General features: G+C 46.6%; 2 protein-coding genes across 2 annotated transcripts; both read right to left on the bottom strand.

Annotated features, from left to right (window-relative positions):
* Window positions 1–217: 217 nt before the first annotated feature.
* On the bottom strand, window positions 218–610 carry LOC136525793 (uncharacterized). Its single transcript, XM_066518659.1, has one exon. It carries the CDS (start codon window positions 608–610, stop codon window positions 218–220), a length of 393 nt encoding a protein of 130 aa, XP_066374756.1.
* A 3002-nt stretch (window positions 611–3612) lies between these two features.
* Window positions 3613–4479, bottom strand: LOC136525323 (zinc finger protein 8-like). Its single transcript, XM_066518323.1, has one exon. It carries the CDS (start codon window positions 4433–4435, stop codon window positions 3623–3625), a length of 813 nt encoding a protein of 270 aa, XP_066374420.1. The 5' UTR covers window positions 4436–4479; the 3' UTR covers window positions 3613–3622.
* Window positions 4480–14041: the final 9562 nt, after the last annotated feature.

Genomic DNA, 14041 nt, shown 5'->3' with positions numbered 1-14041 from the left:
ACCTTGGTGCTGATAACCGTCGTGGCCACGCCCATGCCCGAGACCACGTTTGCCATCCGAACGAGGTGCCGAGCCGTGGGCAACTATCGGAGGTCGTGGGGGAGGTTGGGCGCCCTAACCAGCGTCGGAACCACCTTCACCGGTAGCCGGAGCAGGCGGCCAAGAATCACCAGTGGCGAGAAGAGCATGTTGTGCGGTGGACTTGGCATGCTCCTTGTCATACTGTTCTTCTAGAAGCAAGTAGGAGCGGGCAGAAAGTATGCGGCGGGTTCTTGGCGGTGATAACCGGGACGGTGTGCCTATACTTGGGGGAGAGGCCATGGAGCATGTTGAGGACCTGGGACGTCTCACGGATGGGCTGCCCGACGTCGCGCAAGGCATCAGCGAGCTGCTTCAGTCGGCCGGTGTAGGTCTTGATGTCCATGTCACCTTGGAACAGGCTCCTGAACTCAGCCTCCAGGTAAATGGCTCGGTGAAGCTCATGGTCTCGGAACTGATCATGGATCGCGTTCCAGATGGTGTGCGTCGTGGCCTTGGGGGCATGGACGATGGCACGAACATCCTTGGAGATGGTGTTGTAGAGCCAGCTAGGGATGCACTGGTCTACCATGGTCCACTAGCGATCGCGGCGGTTGGCGGTAGTAGTAGGAGAGGTGAGATGAGAGCTGATGCCGAATTTGCCAATGAAGGCATCAAAAAAGCACCACCACTCGGTGTAATTCGATTTGGCGATGTCGAGCTGGACGGGGATGTGGGACTTGATGTAGACGGTTTGCAGTACGGTGACCGGGAGCGGCGCGGTGGGAGCAGTGTAGGATTCGGCATCAAGGAAGGAGGAGGAAGAGGACTCGGCATCAAGGGAAGAGGAGGAAGAGGACTCGACGTCAGATACGTCGGTGTCAAAATTAAAACGGGTTGGAGTCCATAGCAGCGGATCGCGGCGAGACGAGGAAGCAGTGGAGAAAAGGGGGCGGCCACGGCGAGCACCGGCGGGCGCGACACGGTGAGGGGCGTGGCGTGCACGGCGGTGTAGGAAGAGCTGGGCGGCGAGGAGCAGCGGTTGCGAGAAAGCAGGGGATCAACCCGCACGAGCTGATACCATGTAGAAGAACGGGAGCCAACAACCATTCGTATTGATCTCTGTAGAGTACATATACAGGTTACAAGGTGGGCGCTCTGGACGCGCACCAGTGCGGAACGTGGGCGACGGAGTGGCCAGCCGCACGTCCAGGCGTAGACTAACTACCATAGACGAAGCCGTCTAATACACTGCTTCAACAGTGCGGTCACTGCTTCTGACGTCGTCCTATATAGCCAAGCTAGCCAGATCACCTAACTGTGGAAATAGTGAAGCACGCAGGTGTACGTCGTCGTCAGATCGATCTGTAGCTTAATTGGTCGGTATATGTATGCAACTATGCATGCATCATGAGCAGACAATTAAGTGCATATCTCTATGCAAATAGATGTCGTACGTGGCACGTGCCTGCACACGTACGTCGTGTACTGTGTACATGGCTAGCTGGGCAGAGCAGATGCTTGCATGCTGTACGTAAGTGATGGATGTACACGCATCATATCGCTCCGTTCGCGTGCCTTTAAACCCGGCTTGATCCGTTTATTTTTTTTATCCGGAACAGTGTTTTTTTCTCATAAATTTCTCCAGCATTCCTCTAAACCATCTAGATTCCTCCAGAATTCAGACTAGGGAACATGTGCCAGTGCGCGTCGTCCCATGCCACCGTGTCGGCAGTCGGCACTGCTGACTGCCGGGCTCTCCGATCCACCGTGACGATTGGCATGTCACCACGCATATCCGCATTGCCAATTTACAGTGTTTGGTTTGAGCATTGGTTACGCTAACGTAAATATAATCTAATTAAGCTGGAAAGAGATGCGATTACAACTGGGGATGCGTGGGATCGAATTTGAATAACTCGATTTCCAATTCCACCCTAATGGAATATGGCCAGACTGAAACAAACACCTGTAAACGGTATCTCATATCTCTCCGCAATGCATTCGACTCGCCGTCTGGCTAGCAACCTGGCACTAGCGGATCGACTAGCACCATTACTCCATGGTGCCAAACAACCGAAAATTACCGTATTACAAAATACAACACCCCTTATTATCGATGGGAAGCATTGTGGAAGTAGGTAAGAAGAAAAAGATTCTTCCACCTTGTAGTAAGCTTACTACCCCGCGGGTAACCATTAAAACATCATTTTCTTCTCTTCTCGTATGGCCCTCGAGGATTGCCACCACGGGTGGCTGAAGCACGATCGACGCTGCCGCCTCGTGGGACCTCGCCGATGCACGCCCCTGTGTGCCCTCGTTGACACGTCGTTGATGCCCCGAGAGAAATTTGCCACCCCACACTCCAGCAAGTACCCCATATGAGAGGAAGGGCCAACGCATTCGAGATCTAGACTAGGGGTTGATGGCTCTCCGAGCAGTCGCATTGGGGGCTAGGAATTTAGAGGCGGCAGAAGCGAGGGGTTCCATGGAAGTCGATGCAGTGTGGTCGCATGGGGAGGAAAATGATCATGTGTTTGGGTTTTTTATTAACGTGGGACCTAGTTTATACCACCCCTCCCAATTTAGCATTGTGGTTATTAGAATATACATTGCTGCTGCCCTAAAGATTTCTTCGAAACAACATGGTATTCTTTCAGAATATAGGAATAGGAAAAACGTTAGAGTAGACTGTCTTCCCAAGTTGAATCCTACGAAATCGAAAGCATTAAAAAACGTGGGATTTGCCCGTTTCGATGTTACAAGGAAAACATGGGAATCAATAAAGGATAGACATAAAAGAATTTTTCTGAAAGGTTCGCCCCCATGTTAATTTCAAGTCCATATTATAAGTCCTCCGCATTTCTTATGATATGAAACAAGCCATTGCATAGAAATTTCAAAACAAATTTAGGGCCCGTTTGAATCCCTTTATTTTGGAGGAATTAAAATCTACATAATGGATTAGGCTATTTGGCTTGGAATTTGACATTCCATAACATTCCCAAGCTCACAAATAAGCATATATCAAATTTATAGGGTGGGAGATAGAAATGGATTCTATAGATCACTATGCTGTAATTCTATTCTCCAACTTATAGGATACTCTTCAACTTACTTCCCTAATAGAAATACAACATATAAGTATGTCCTTTGTATGTCTAACAATAAATATACAAATATATTCTATATATAACTATATTAGCTTAATTAATCTATGTCTAAATTGTAATTATTAGGATGAATTCAATTTCAATGATCCAAACCGGTCGTAAGAGATCCAATCCTATGTATAAGAGTGGTTCATGGGAATTTGTTCTAGCTATTCCTTCATTTTTCTTTTTACTAAAACAATTGTAAGAAAGAAAATACAAAAATAAACAAAACAGTACATTGTTATTACCAATAATTTAGACGAAATATCACAAGCCAAACTGCATGCATGCTTACCTTAAACTAAAGAAAAGTACATATCATTCGACAGTGCTACATACTGGACATGTCTCTCGCAATTTAGCTGAAGAAACATGCTTAAAACACCTCTCGAAACAAGCCAAAAGGAAAAGAGAAAAGTGGAAGCGATCTAGACAGGCAGAAGACACATTTACAAGCAGAGGTCCAAGCTTATGACACCATCCTTGTGTCCCAACTCCGGTCTCCCTATCATCTCCGCCGACTGGCCGGACAAGCACGACGACGGCAACGGGGGCAGTGACGTCACCACGCTCATCGCCATCTTGTCGTCGTCTTTGCCAGCCATCATCTCTCCATAGCCCGAGGGATCGGTCCCCACGGGTCGGCCAGCCGCGACAAAAGCGCCACCACTCCCAGGTGGCGACGGCCTCCACATCCCTGGCACGGCCACGCCGCCGTACACGGGAGGAGGCCGCGCCACGGGCCCCACGCCGCCGTACATCCCCGGCACGGCCCCTGTCCACACGGCCGGCGGGTAGTGCGCCGGTGGCAGCGCCGTGTGGCCGCCGCCGCCGCCGCCGTAACCGAAGAGACCGTAGAGGTGCGCGCCGGGTAGGTAGGCGCCGCAGTGCGCGGCGAAGGAGGCCTCGAGGTGCACCCTCCGCGCGTGCTGCCGCTCTCGCTTGTGCGCGTTCTGGTGCCCGCCCAGCGCCTGCGACGTCGGGAAGTTGCGGCAGCAGTAGTGGCACTCGAACTTCCTCTCCCCGCCGGACGCTGCCGTCTCGCCGACGCCCTCCCCGGCCGCGGCGTCCTCCTTGAGCAGCAGCAGCTGGTGGGCCGCCTGCTGGTCGTTGGGGAAGTCCCGGCCGAAGAGGCGGATGCTGGCGGCGTCCCTGCTCGCCGGCGCCGGCGTCTTCGGTGCCGCGGCACGCGCAACGCCGGGGATGAAGGGCAGCTGCGCGAACGAGTCGAGGCCGTGCATGTCATGCGGTGCGGCGGCCATGGCAACGACGACACGGCTGTGTGGACTGTGGTCACGTCGCAGTAAATTGAACGACGACAGGCACTAGCTAACCAGGATTTCTGTCGCCTGTGCAGTGCTGCTCGGCAGTGAGCACTGAGCAGAGAAGTGCACGCAGGAACTGGGTGCGAGTGGTGGTGTGGTTTTAATAAGGCGAGAGACGAGGGGCGATCGAGGCGGCCGGCAAGCCGGCCGGCCATTTGCAATGAGAGGAGGGGGACCGGATCGAGTACGCGACAGCAGCCGAGGCGTTGAGTAAAAGCTTAGTATCTCGTCACCGAAGTACCCCCTCTCAAGCTAGGCAGCTGCGTACTGCACTGCCGACCTGTGCACACGTGCCCGATTGCCCGTGCAGCAGTTACTTCATGCCTCTTGGAATAATAGTAGGATTCTAGCCTCTAGGAATAGAGATAGAATAAGCAGCCTGTTCGGTTGGCTGGTTCGTATTGTTGCTGGTTCGTGAAGAAGTACCGCTGGCGGGTTTGTGTGAGAGAAAAATACTGTTCCGGCTAGAAATTTACGATCGTTTACGACAAGCCACAGCCAAACGAACATGCTGAAGATATAGGTCTACTCTTATACTTCGAGTGGATTTAAAGTCCTAATAGGACATATATCAATTGGACTAGCGTGCTTGGTTAGATGAACGATCTCATTCGGCATGGGTCCATGAGGCATGAGGTGGTCCGATCATTTTTCACTGGAACTGGATCACCACGTTCCACAGAATGGACAGGAGCGAGGAAGAATTATATTATTGCTACGTAGATGACGGACGACTTCAACCGGAAACCCAATCCAAACAGCGCCTAGGCTCGGATATATGATCAGATGATCGGTCGGACGATCCCGTGCTGCAAAACCAAACAGGCTGATAATGTTGCGACTATATAATAGACGACATAGCAGTCTAAGGATAAGCTAATAAGCCGTTTCAATTATTTTCTACATGGTATCAAGAGCTATCGACCTATCTTTCGCCCGTGTCGCCCTGTAGAGATCAATCTACAAAAGCTCTCTAGGGCGCCGCATGAATTAGTTAGCCCCAAGAAACATCCATAGACATTAGTTTAGATATTTTTTTCATCGTCCGAAATCCTGGTTGTTGGCGGCAAATCCATCTATAGCATTGGCACCGAAAATTCGCATCTATCTTGCCCCGCGTCGATCTCTCATCTATTCAAAGGTTTGCACCTGCTGGGCCGGCGTCGATCTCTCATCCAGCCATCGTCACCACAAGCATCTGTTTTTTTTTTGTCCGTGCTTCCACATGGATTTCCGGCCGGCTTTGATGAGCACGTTGAAGTTTGAACTAGACACAATTATCATAGACCTCAATCATTGGGAAAATAGACTATCATATCACATGGGCATGCTAACTTGCTAAGCGAGAAAAACTACATATGCCCCTTTACATTTGACGACGGTCCTAATCCTTACGCCGCACACGAGAGCGGGGCAACCAATTTGAACTTGGTCAAATCAAACATAATAAACCATTATACTTTCCCTGTTCTAAATTGTAAGTTATTCTAATTTTTTCTAGAGTCAAAGCATCTCAATTTTGACCAATTTTATATAATAAAATAATAGCATTTATGATATCAAATAATATTATTTGATTCTTCATTAATTATATTTTCATAGTATATCTATTTTTAGTCAAACTTGAGATGTTTTGACTTTTTAAAAAAGTTAGAATGACTTATAATTTGGGACGGAATGAGTACTTTATTAGTCAATTGGAGTTTAACAACGTATTTGTCAAACATAACCTATCACGCTCCTGCTCGGGGTTGGGCGGTTAGGGGAGGCGGCATGGGCAAGTTGGGGGCGCGACGGTGGCCGGTGGCGTGCGGTAGGAACAGTGGCGGCGTGCAGGAGAGGGGCGGTGACGCTAGCAGAGAGAGAGAGGAGATTTGTTTAAAGAGTAAGGCTCTATTTCCTTCTTAAGTTAGAATAGTTACAATACCCCTATATTTATAGTCCCTAGCGGACTTGCACATCAAGCAATCTAGTAAGGAGTCCTTACAGGTTTGGATTCTCCTTTCCTAAAACAAACTCTCTCTTTTCCTAATAAATTCTAAGCTCCTTTTTCTAAACAAAATGTCTATATTTTTTCCTAAATATTTCAATTTTCTTAAATCATCTAGAATCCGGGATGATGTGGAGGTGGAGGGAGCGTCGCCCCCCTAGCTAGGCCGCGTGCCTCCCTGGTGCGCGTGCGTGCCCTGTAGCCTCGGCCGCCGCCCAGTCGTGGGCTCCCGCCGGCCCGTTTGGCCCGCTCTAAGGGGCCTCATTTACGAGCATGACATAACCCTACTCTGGGATGTGGCGTTGAGTTTTTTTTTCTGACCCTTATAGTATGATATAAGTGGATTAACTAGCTAGCTAGGGAAAACATATGCTTCTAAGCACAGTAAGTACTATAGTAGACATAAAGCTGTTTGTTTGTTTGTTTTTTCGCTGGCTTTGTATCATTGTAGGTACACAGATGAGCAGCTATCACTAGCAGCGGGCATGAAAGACATCATAAGCAGTATGATGTGCCATGCATGCATGTTGCGACTCCCAGCTTCCCTCTCTCTCTGCATGTCACTGTTGTTGGGTTCCTGACAGGAAGGGGCCGTATAGGAAACCTGGCATGCATGGTTTTCAGGGCATGGTGTGCGAGACCGTCTGACTCACTGGCTACACCGTAACCAGGTGGTCCTCTCTTGCCATGGGATCGATCGGCTGGCGGGGACGTGCCTGCGTGTGTGCTTCATTGCCTGTTTGCTTGCTGCTATATATACACACACACGTTAGTATTGCAGTAGCTTGTCACATGGTTCAATGATTTATTTCTAGCTAGCAGGGCCCTGTGTGGGAGCAGGATGCCACCAGGATGCACGCATCATGCATGCATGGCTGTTGAATTGAAGGTCCCACCTTTACACTGCTCTCTGACGGCATCTGAACTCCTGTTAGTTCCCTTTGCCCCGGTATGTATTTGATCAGTGTTGATTATTCCTGGTGCTGTGTTCGATGGAACGAAAAGCTTTTTTGTGGGATCTACTACTACGTGTGTTGCATGTAATGCAACGTTCGTGGTCGATCGATGCATGCATGCATGCTTATTGCTTGCGGCTTTGCATTGCTTGAATTGTCTCTCTCGCTTTTGCTGCATGCCTGAAGTCTTGCAATGATTTTTCCCGGACTTTGAAGCAGTGGTACTGAAGCATCCTGTGGATCCTGCAAGCCTCGCAGAAAAATCCCCGGTCGTCATCAGCACGTACGGCGGCAGCCAGCAGCATCCCGACGAACGTCTTTATTTGGTTTGCAGCATCGCTTAAGGGGCAGTACCGGCCAGCGCGCCAATTACCGCGTGACCTAGAGTTGTAAGCTGCATGGGTTTATATATTTATATATATACTTCTAGGGGCTGGAATGTTAGATCATATGCCCTGAGAAACAATTCCACAGTGCATGTATGCCGCGCCAGGAAGTAAGAACTGACGGTATAATTCAGGTACCAGGGCCGGTAGTCAGGCTGTCACTGATGAAGTGCAGACTTATTTCCAACAACCTACTCCTCTGTTCCCATCTTTCTGCGACAGTCATCCTGACTATCGAGTGAGAGGCTCCTGCATTGCCTGCTCGCCAGCCACATGGTACTCGGAGTACGCACGCAACGCAAGTAGCAGCAACGTGGTAGCAAGCCATGTGCAACTTGTGATCACACTATCACAGTCGTCGTCTAGCAGTGCATCGAGCTGGCGGAAGGAGCGGGTGGCCTTGTTAAAGCAGAGATTCAGAGAGAGCACCGGCCGGCGGGCCAGTACACGTTCATCTTCCCGGCCGGCCGGGATACGGCGAGAGGACGGTCGGCATCGCGCCCGCGCGGCCGCTGCTGGACAGTGCGCGTTGCGCGCCGGGTCCGTGAAGCAAGGTGATCGATGCCCGGCCCGCGCATGGAAATAACTGCAGGGATCGATCGAGCGGTCGCGCCGCGCGTGCTTCCGCTCTCTCGTTGATTTTCCCCCATAGGATCCCTCTCTCTCTCGACCGATTAAGGTCGGTCGGCTCCATCATCGGTTTCGGCGGAGGCAGCAGGGTATGGGCATTGGGCGCACGCATGCAGCTGATGATGACGATGGATGCGCGTGTGTTGATTGTACGTACGCACGCCGCCGCCCCAACGGCTTCGCGTTACCATCCAGTTCAGTCCAGAAAATGTTTGGAAAGCACGATGTCACGTACTCACGTTACAACAACGATATATCACAACATCACGTTCACAAAACTGTCAAGCTTATTTTGTGGTTTATATAAACTAGAATAGGAAGCAAACTCCATGGAAACACTTATATCTTCATTTTCTTTGAGTGCCTTATTTTCTTGTGATTGTTTCTTTAATTTTCTCTTTTGTTCATGGAGCAAGTCAAGTAGGTTCTCGCTGACGGCAAAAACGAACCAACAAGAGTAATGGACTCCACCATTAATATAAGTTATTACTATCATCGAGACGTTGAAGAAATTAATTTGGAACATCAAAATCAGAGTTTAAATAAAGAAAAGGAAGAAGTTGGGCACTTTAAGCTAAAATTGGGTTTGACTGCATATTTGGACATCACTGTCGGCTTCATCACTGCTGGATTTGTGAAAACCGGCATTGATGTATCTTCACTGTCGGTTCTGAGCTTGAAATGAGAAAATGATTGGGGCTGGGTTAAAACCGACAGTGAAGGACCAAATCACTGCCGGTTTGTGGCTTGTACCCACAGTGAATTGGCGGCTACTTATCACTGCCGGTTCTAGCCAAGAACCGACAGTGATTTGGTGCTATCACTATCGGATCTAGCTAAGAACCGACGGTGATTAAATGGTAGTATAAAAAACGGGTGTCGTCCTCTCCTTCCTCCTCTCTTCCATCCCAAGCACATAGGTGCGCGTTTGGGCCCTTCCCTACATTGTTGCGGCTGCTCTTCACCATAAAGCTAGCTCTTGAATTTTGAAGAATGGCTTGATCTTTTTGCTTTAAGGTTAGTAACAAGCATCCACTTCTTTGATTATGTTGCTTAATTAGCGTTGTTTTGATGGCTACATTGCTTGATTCTCGTTTTAGTTCTTTCTCCATTCTAGAGAGCACTTTTTTAATTGGACTTTGTACAAGGCTTCCAAGCAAATTGTGGTGAATCCATCATCCAAAAGGTTGGTGTCTTTGAACATATTTAAATTCCTAGCTAATTACATGGTGGTCAAGATCATTGTTAGTATGTGATGCTATAATTAGTTCTTGTTAAGCGAAGAGTAGATTCTTTTACAATTTTGGTGAGCAAATTAATCCATGTGTCACCTACCAACATATTATTTGGAGCTACATTATTGTTTATGGTCATGTCTCTAATTTTAGTCTTTTTTTAAAATTAGTGTCTCCATTTTTATGTGGCATCGAGTAGAATAATTATTCTTCATTACTGTGCAATAATTGTTTTTTATGGAGCTACGATTTTCAATTTATATGGCCAGGGCTACCAATTTTAATTTTCTAATAATTAGTGTACAATAATATTTTTCAAAAATGGGATGACTAAATTAAATAAGTGTAAAATAGATGGTACTTTCGAACTATAATTGTTGTTCATACAACTCGACTTCTTATTAATTTCTCTATAATTACTGTCTTAATATTTTTTTTGCAGAGATGGATCGAAAGTGGATGCATCTGTTCTGAACGAACAAGCGGTACATGCATGGCGTCAGCCAGTTTATCATCAATGCCAAAGCCCATGCTGAGAATAGGAACCCTGTTTTCTGCCCATACAAAGATTGCATGAATCAAAGGAAATGGGCTCAAATTGAGTCGGTATGAATGCACTTGATTTTCAGGGGTTCATGCCAAACTATACGATATGGACTATGCATGGCGAGGTTGGTGTGAATGTTCCACAGAAAAACGATGATGATGTGGCCATGCCTAATGTAGCCATCCACGATGCTGATGAGAAACCCGGTGTCAACACGGAACCTATGGCCACAGTTAATGATGTGTTTAGGAACACACTAGCTGATAATACCGAGGATAACGATGGCATTTCTCAGCTGCTACATAATGTAGAGACCAGATGTCTTAGTAAAAGACAGTTGAGAAAGCTAGAGAAAATGAGACAAGATGGCAAAACACCATTGTATAAGAATTGTCCAATGAGCAAATTGGAAGCCGACATTATGCTGTTAGAGTTCAAATCGACAAATGGATTGAGCAATAAAGGCTTCGATCAGTTGTTAGGTATAATAAGGAAAATGCTCCCAGAAAAAAATGAGTTGCTAGAAAAGACATACCTAGCCAAGCAAATGATCTAACCCATCGGCATCGAGGTTGAAAAAATCCACGCGTGTTCTAATGATTGTGTATTGTACCGTGAAGACCAATACAAAGTCTTGGATGCGTGCCCCAAGTGTGAAGCTCCACGGTACAAGAAAGGGTCGTTAGATAAGGGTACCAAGGCCAGAGGAGGTCCCATGAAGGTTGTTTGGTATTTTCCTATAGCTCCTCGGGTGCATAGGCTATTTGCATGTGCAAAGTCAGCCAAACTGTTGCGCTGGTATGGCGAAGAGCGTAAGAAAGATACAATGATGAGGCACCTCGCCGATGGGAAGGACTGGAGGACAGTCAATACTATGTTCTATAAGAACATCGGTGGAGAGGTAAGGCTCCTTTGGTTTGGTTTGAGCACAAATGGGATGAATCCTTTCGACCAGGTTAGAAGCAATCATAGCACCTGGCTAGTGACGCTCTATATATATAACCTTCCACCTTGGCTCTGTATGAAGCAGTCGTATATCCAGATGTCACTACTGATCCAAGGGCCAGGACAACTTGGGAATGACATCGATGTGTTTCTGGAACAAGTGATCGATGAACTAGTGGAGATATTTTAAAAGGTTGTGGAGGATGTTTGGGACGAGTATAAAAAGAAACAGGTCACGATCAAGGCAGTACTTATCACTACAATCACCGATCTGCCAGGTCGAGGTTGCTTGTCCAGAGAGAAGACAAAAGGCTATACTAGATGTGTCAAGTGCTTGGACAACACCAATGAGGTACATCTACCAAAGAACTTAAAGATATTTTATATGGGACATTGTAGGTTTCTATCTAAGGATCACCCTTACCATAGGAATAGAAAAGATTTTGATGGGACTATTGAGAAACGCTTGCCTCCAAAATATCAAGACGGGCCTACGATACTTCGAGAAATCAATAAACTAGAGGTTGTCCTTGGAAAGGGGGACAATGCAGTAGCAGCGCCTGATGGGAGCATCTAGAAGAAAAAATTGGTTTACTGGAAACTACCTTACTGGCCAGTGCTGAGTGTACGCCACTATCTTGATCCCATACATATTACTAAAAACATGTGAGGTAACACGCTTAACACCATGATGGACATCGGGGGGACATTGAAGGATTCACTAGCTACACACCTAGACATGCAACACTTGGGAATCAGGAAGGAGCTGCATCCCATGGCACTAGAGGATGGCCAGTTCGAACTTCCGATTGCGTCGTGGACCTTGAAGAAAGGAAGAAAAACGTGCGCTTATTTCTTTCTTTAATGAACTCAAAGTCCCGAAGGGCTACTGTACGAACCTGAAGAGGCTAGTGAACATGAGAGAACTCAAATTCAACTATGGCTATATGAAGGCCCATGACTGTCATGTCATTATGACTCATCTGCTCCCTGTTGCCCTGCGTGGTATCCTCCCCCCAAAGGTCAGCGCCCTAATCATAAAGTTGTGCTCATTCTTCAACGTGATCTCAAAAAAGGCCATTAATGTGTCCACGCTGGGCCAGCTGCAGCGGGACATAGTCGAAACTCTCGTTAGGCTTGAGATGCATTTCCCACTGACTTACTTTGATATCTCAGTACATCTACTCATTCATCTTGTTGACCAAATTAGAGCCCTTGGCCCAATGTACCTGCATCAGATGTTCCCTTTGAAAGGTTGATGAAAGTTTTTAGGAGGTATATTAGAAATAGATTCAGGCTAGAAGGGGGCATGGTTGAAGGATGGTCAATGAAGGAGGCCATTGAGTCCTGCACATATTATGTGGACATCAATAGGGTCGAAGTTCTAGAATCTCGTCACGAAAAAAGACTAGGTGGTAAAGGAATGATCGGGGAGAAATCTATTAGAATAGATGACCATGTTTCTTTCAGATAGGCACAGTTTGTTGTTTTCTAGCAAGGAGAGGATGTGATGCCATACATTGACGAGCATAGGCAATCGCTGCAAACTTTGCATCCGAGCAGATCGTAGGCTTGGCTTGATAAAAAACATAAGGAGGAATTTATCAGCTGGTTGCGATGCCGCTTGATTAGAACAACGTTGGGTAATCAGCCAGATATCTTAGCCAAGGGACCTTTGAGTACATTACTTAAGTACCAGGTAATCAGCTAGATATCTTAGCCAAGGGACCTTGGAGTACATTACTTAAGTACCAAGGGTATGAGATCAATGGATTTACATTTTACACAAAAAAGCAAGATGGAAAGAGCACATACCAAAACAGTGGTGTTCATTTCGATGCTCACGACAAAAAATGGCAACGTGTAGGTGACATACTATGGTTTCATAGAGGAGATATGGGAACTAGACTACGGTCGGTTGAAGGCGGCTCTTTTTCGCTATCAGTGGGTTCGGCTCGAGGAAATCTCCATCGGTAGAGAAGGGTTCACTACCGTTGATCTTCCCAAGACTCCTTCGTCCTTACAAAAGATGTTATGCAAATCTTCTATGCAGGGAATAACAAAACAAAAGGAAAGCTAAAAGTAGTCCTAAAAAGGAAAAAGGAAGATTATCGGTATTGATGGAGTGACGGACAAAGAAGACTACAGGGGCTATCAGAAAATGCCTGCATTCGGGGCGAACGTACCCCTACCTATCCTTGAAGAGGGTGACGAACCTGCTTATGTCCGGCGTGATCACGATGAGGCCCTCATTGTTGGACCCGATGAAGATAGTTAGATTATTATTAACTATGTAATCATTATTCAGACGTTGTATCAGTAATTTGCACTGAATATGTAATTTATACTTTGTGAGCATCTCTATAATTAAATTATTGACTATGTAATCAAATATTGAGATGATGGTCACAAACGCTATTATTTGATAATTATATACCATTAATTAATTATCATAGAATTAAATAATCAAGACACAAATTTTTGTCTTATTTTATAATAAAAACTAACTGCATTATACCTATTAATAAATAAAAAAAGAAAAGTAAACTAACCGAACTCCCTATCCTAGCTCAACAGTTAAGGCCGCGCACTATGTTCTCCGAGACCCGCGTTCGAATCCTAGGCGAGCCAAACTTTTTTGATTTTTCATTTATTATTTAGTAGTGCATTACGATGGGATAAAAGAAAAAATAAAACCAATCTAACTAAACTCCTTACCTTAGCTCGGCAATTAAAGCAGCGTACTCTCGACCCCGTGACCCACACTCGAATCCCAGATGGGACAAACTTTTTTTATTTTTCCTTAATTATTTATTAGTGCGTTACGACGGGATAAAAGAAAGCGTACAACTAA

Source organism: Miscanthus floridulus, chromosome 19 (genome assembly GCF_019320115.1).
Source record: "Miscanthus floridulus cultivar M001 chromosome 19, ASM1932011v1, whole genome shotgun sequence".
NCBI classification, from domain to species: Eukaryota; Viridiplantae; Streptophyta; class Magnoliopsida; order Poales; family Poaceae; genus Miscanthus; species Miscanthus floridulus.
Note: the sequence above shows the minus strand (reverse complement) of the source record. Positions and strands in the feature narration are given on the sequence as shown.

Coding starts and splice junctions, on each gene's coding strand:
- LOC136525793 (XM_066518659.1), bottom strand. CDS start 610: ATGGTAGACCAGTGCATCCCTAGCTGGCTCTACAACACCATCTCCAAG.
- LOC136525323 (XM_066518323.1), bottom strand. CDS start 4,435: ATGGCCGCCGCACCGCATGACATGCACGGCCTCGACTCGTTCGCGCAG.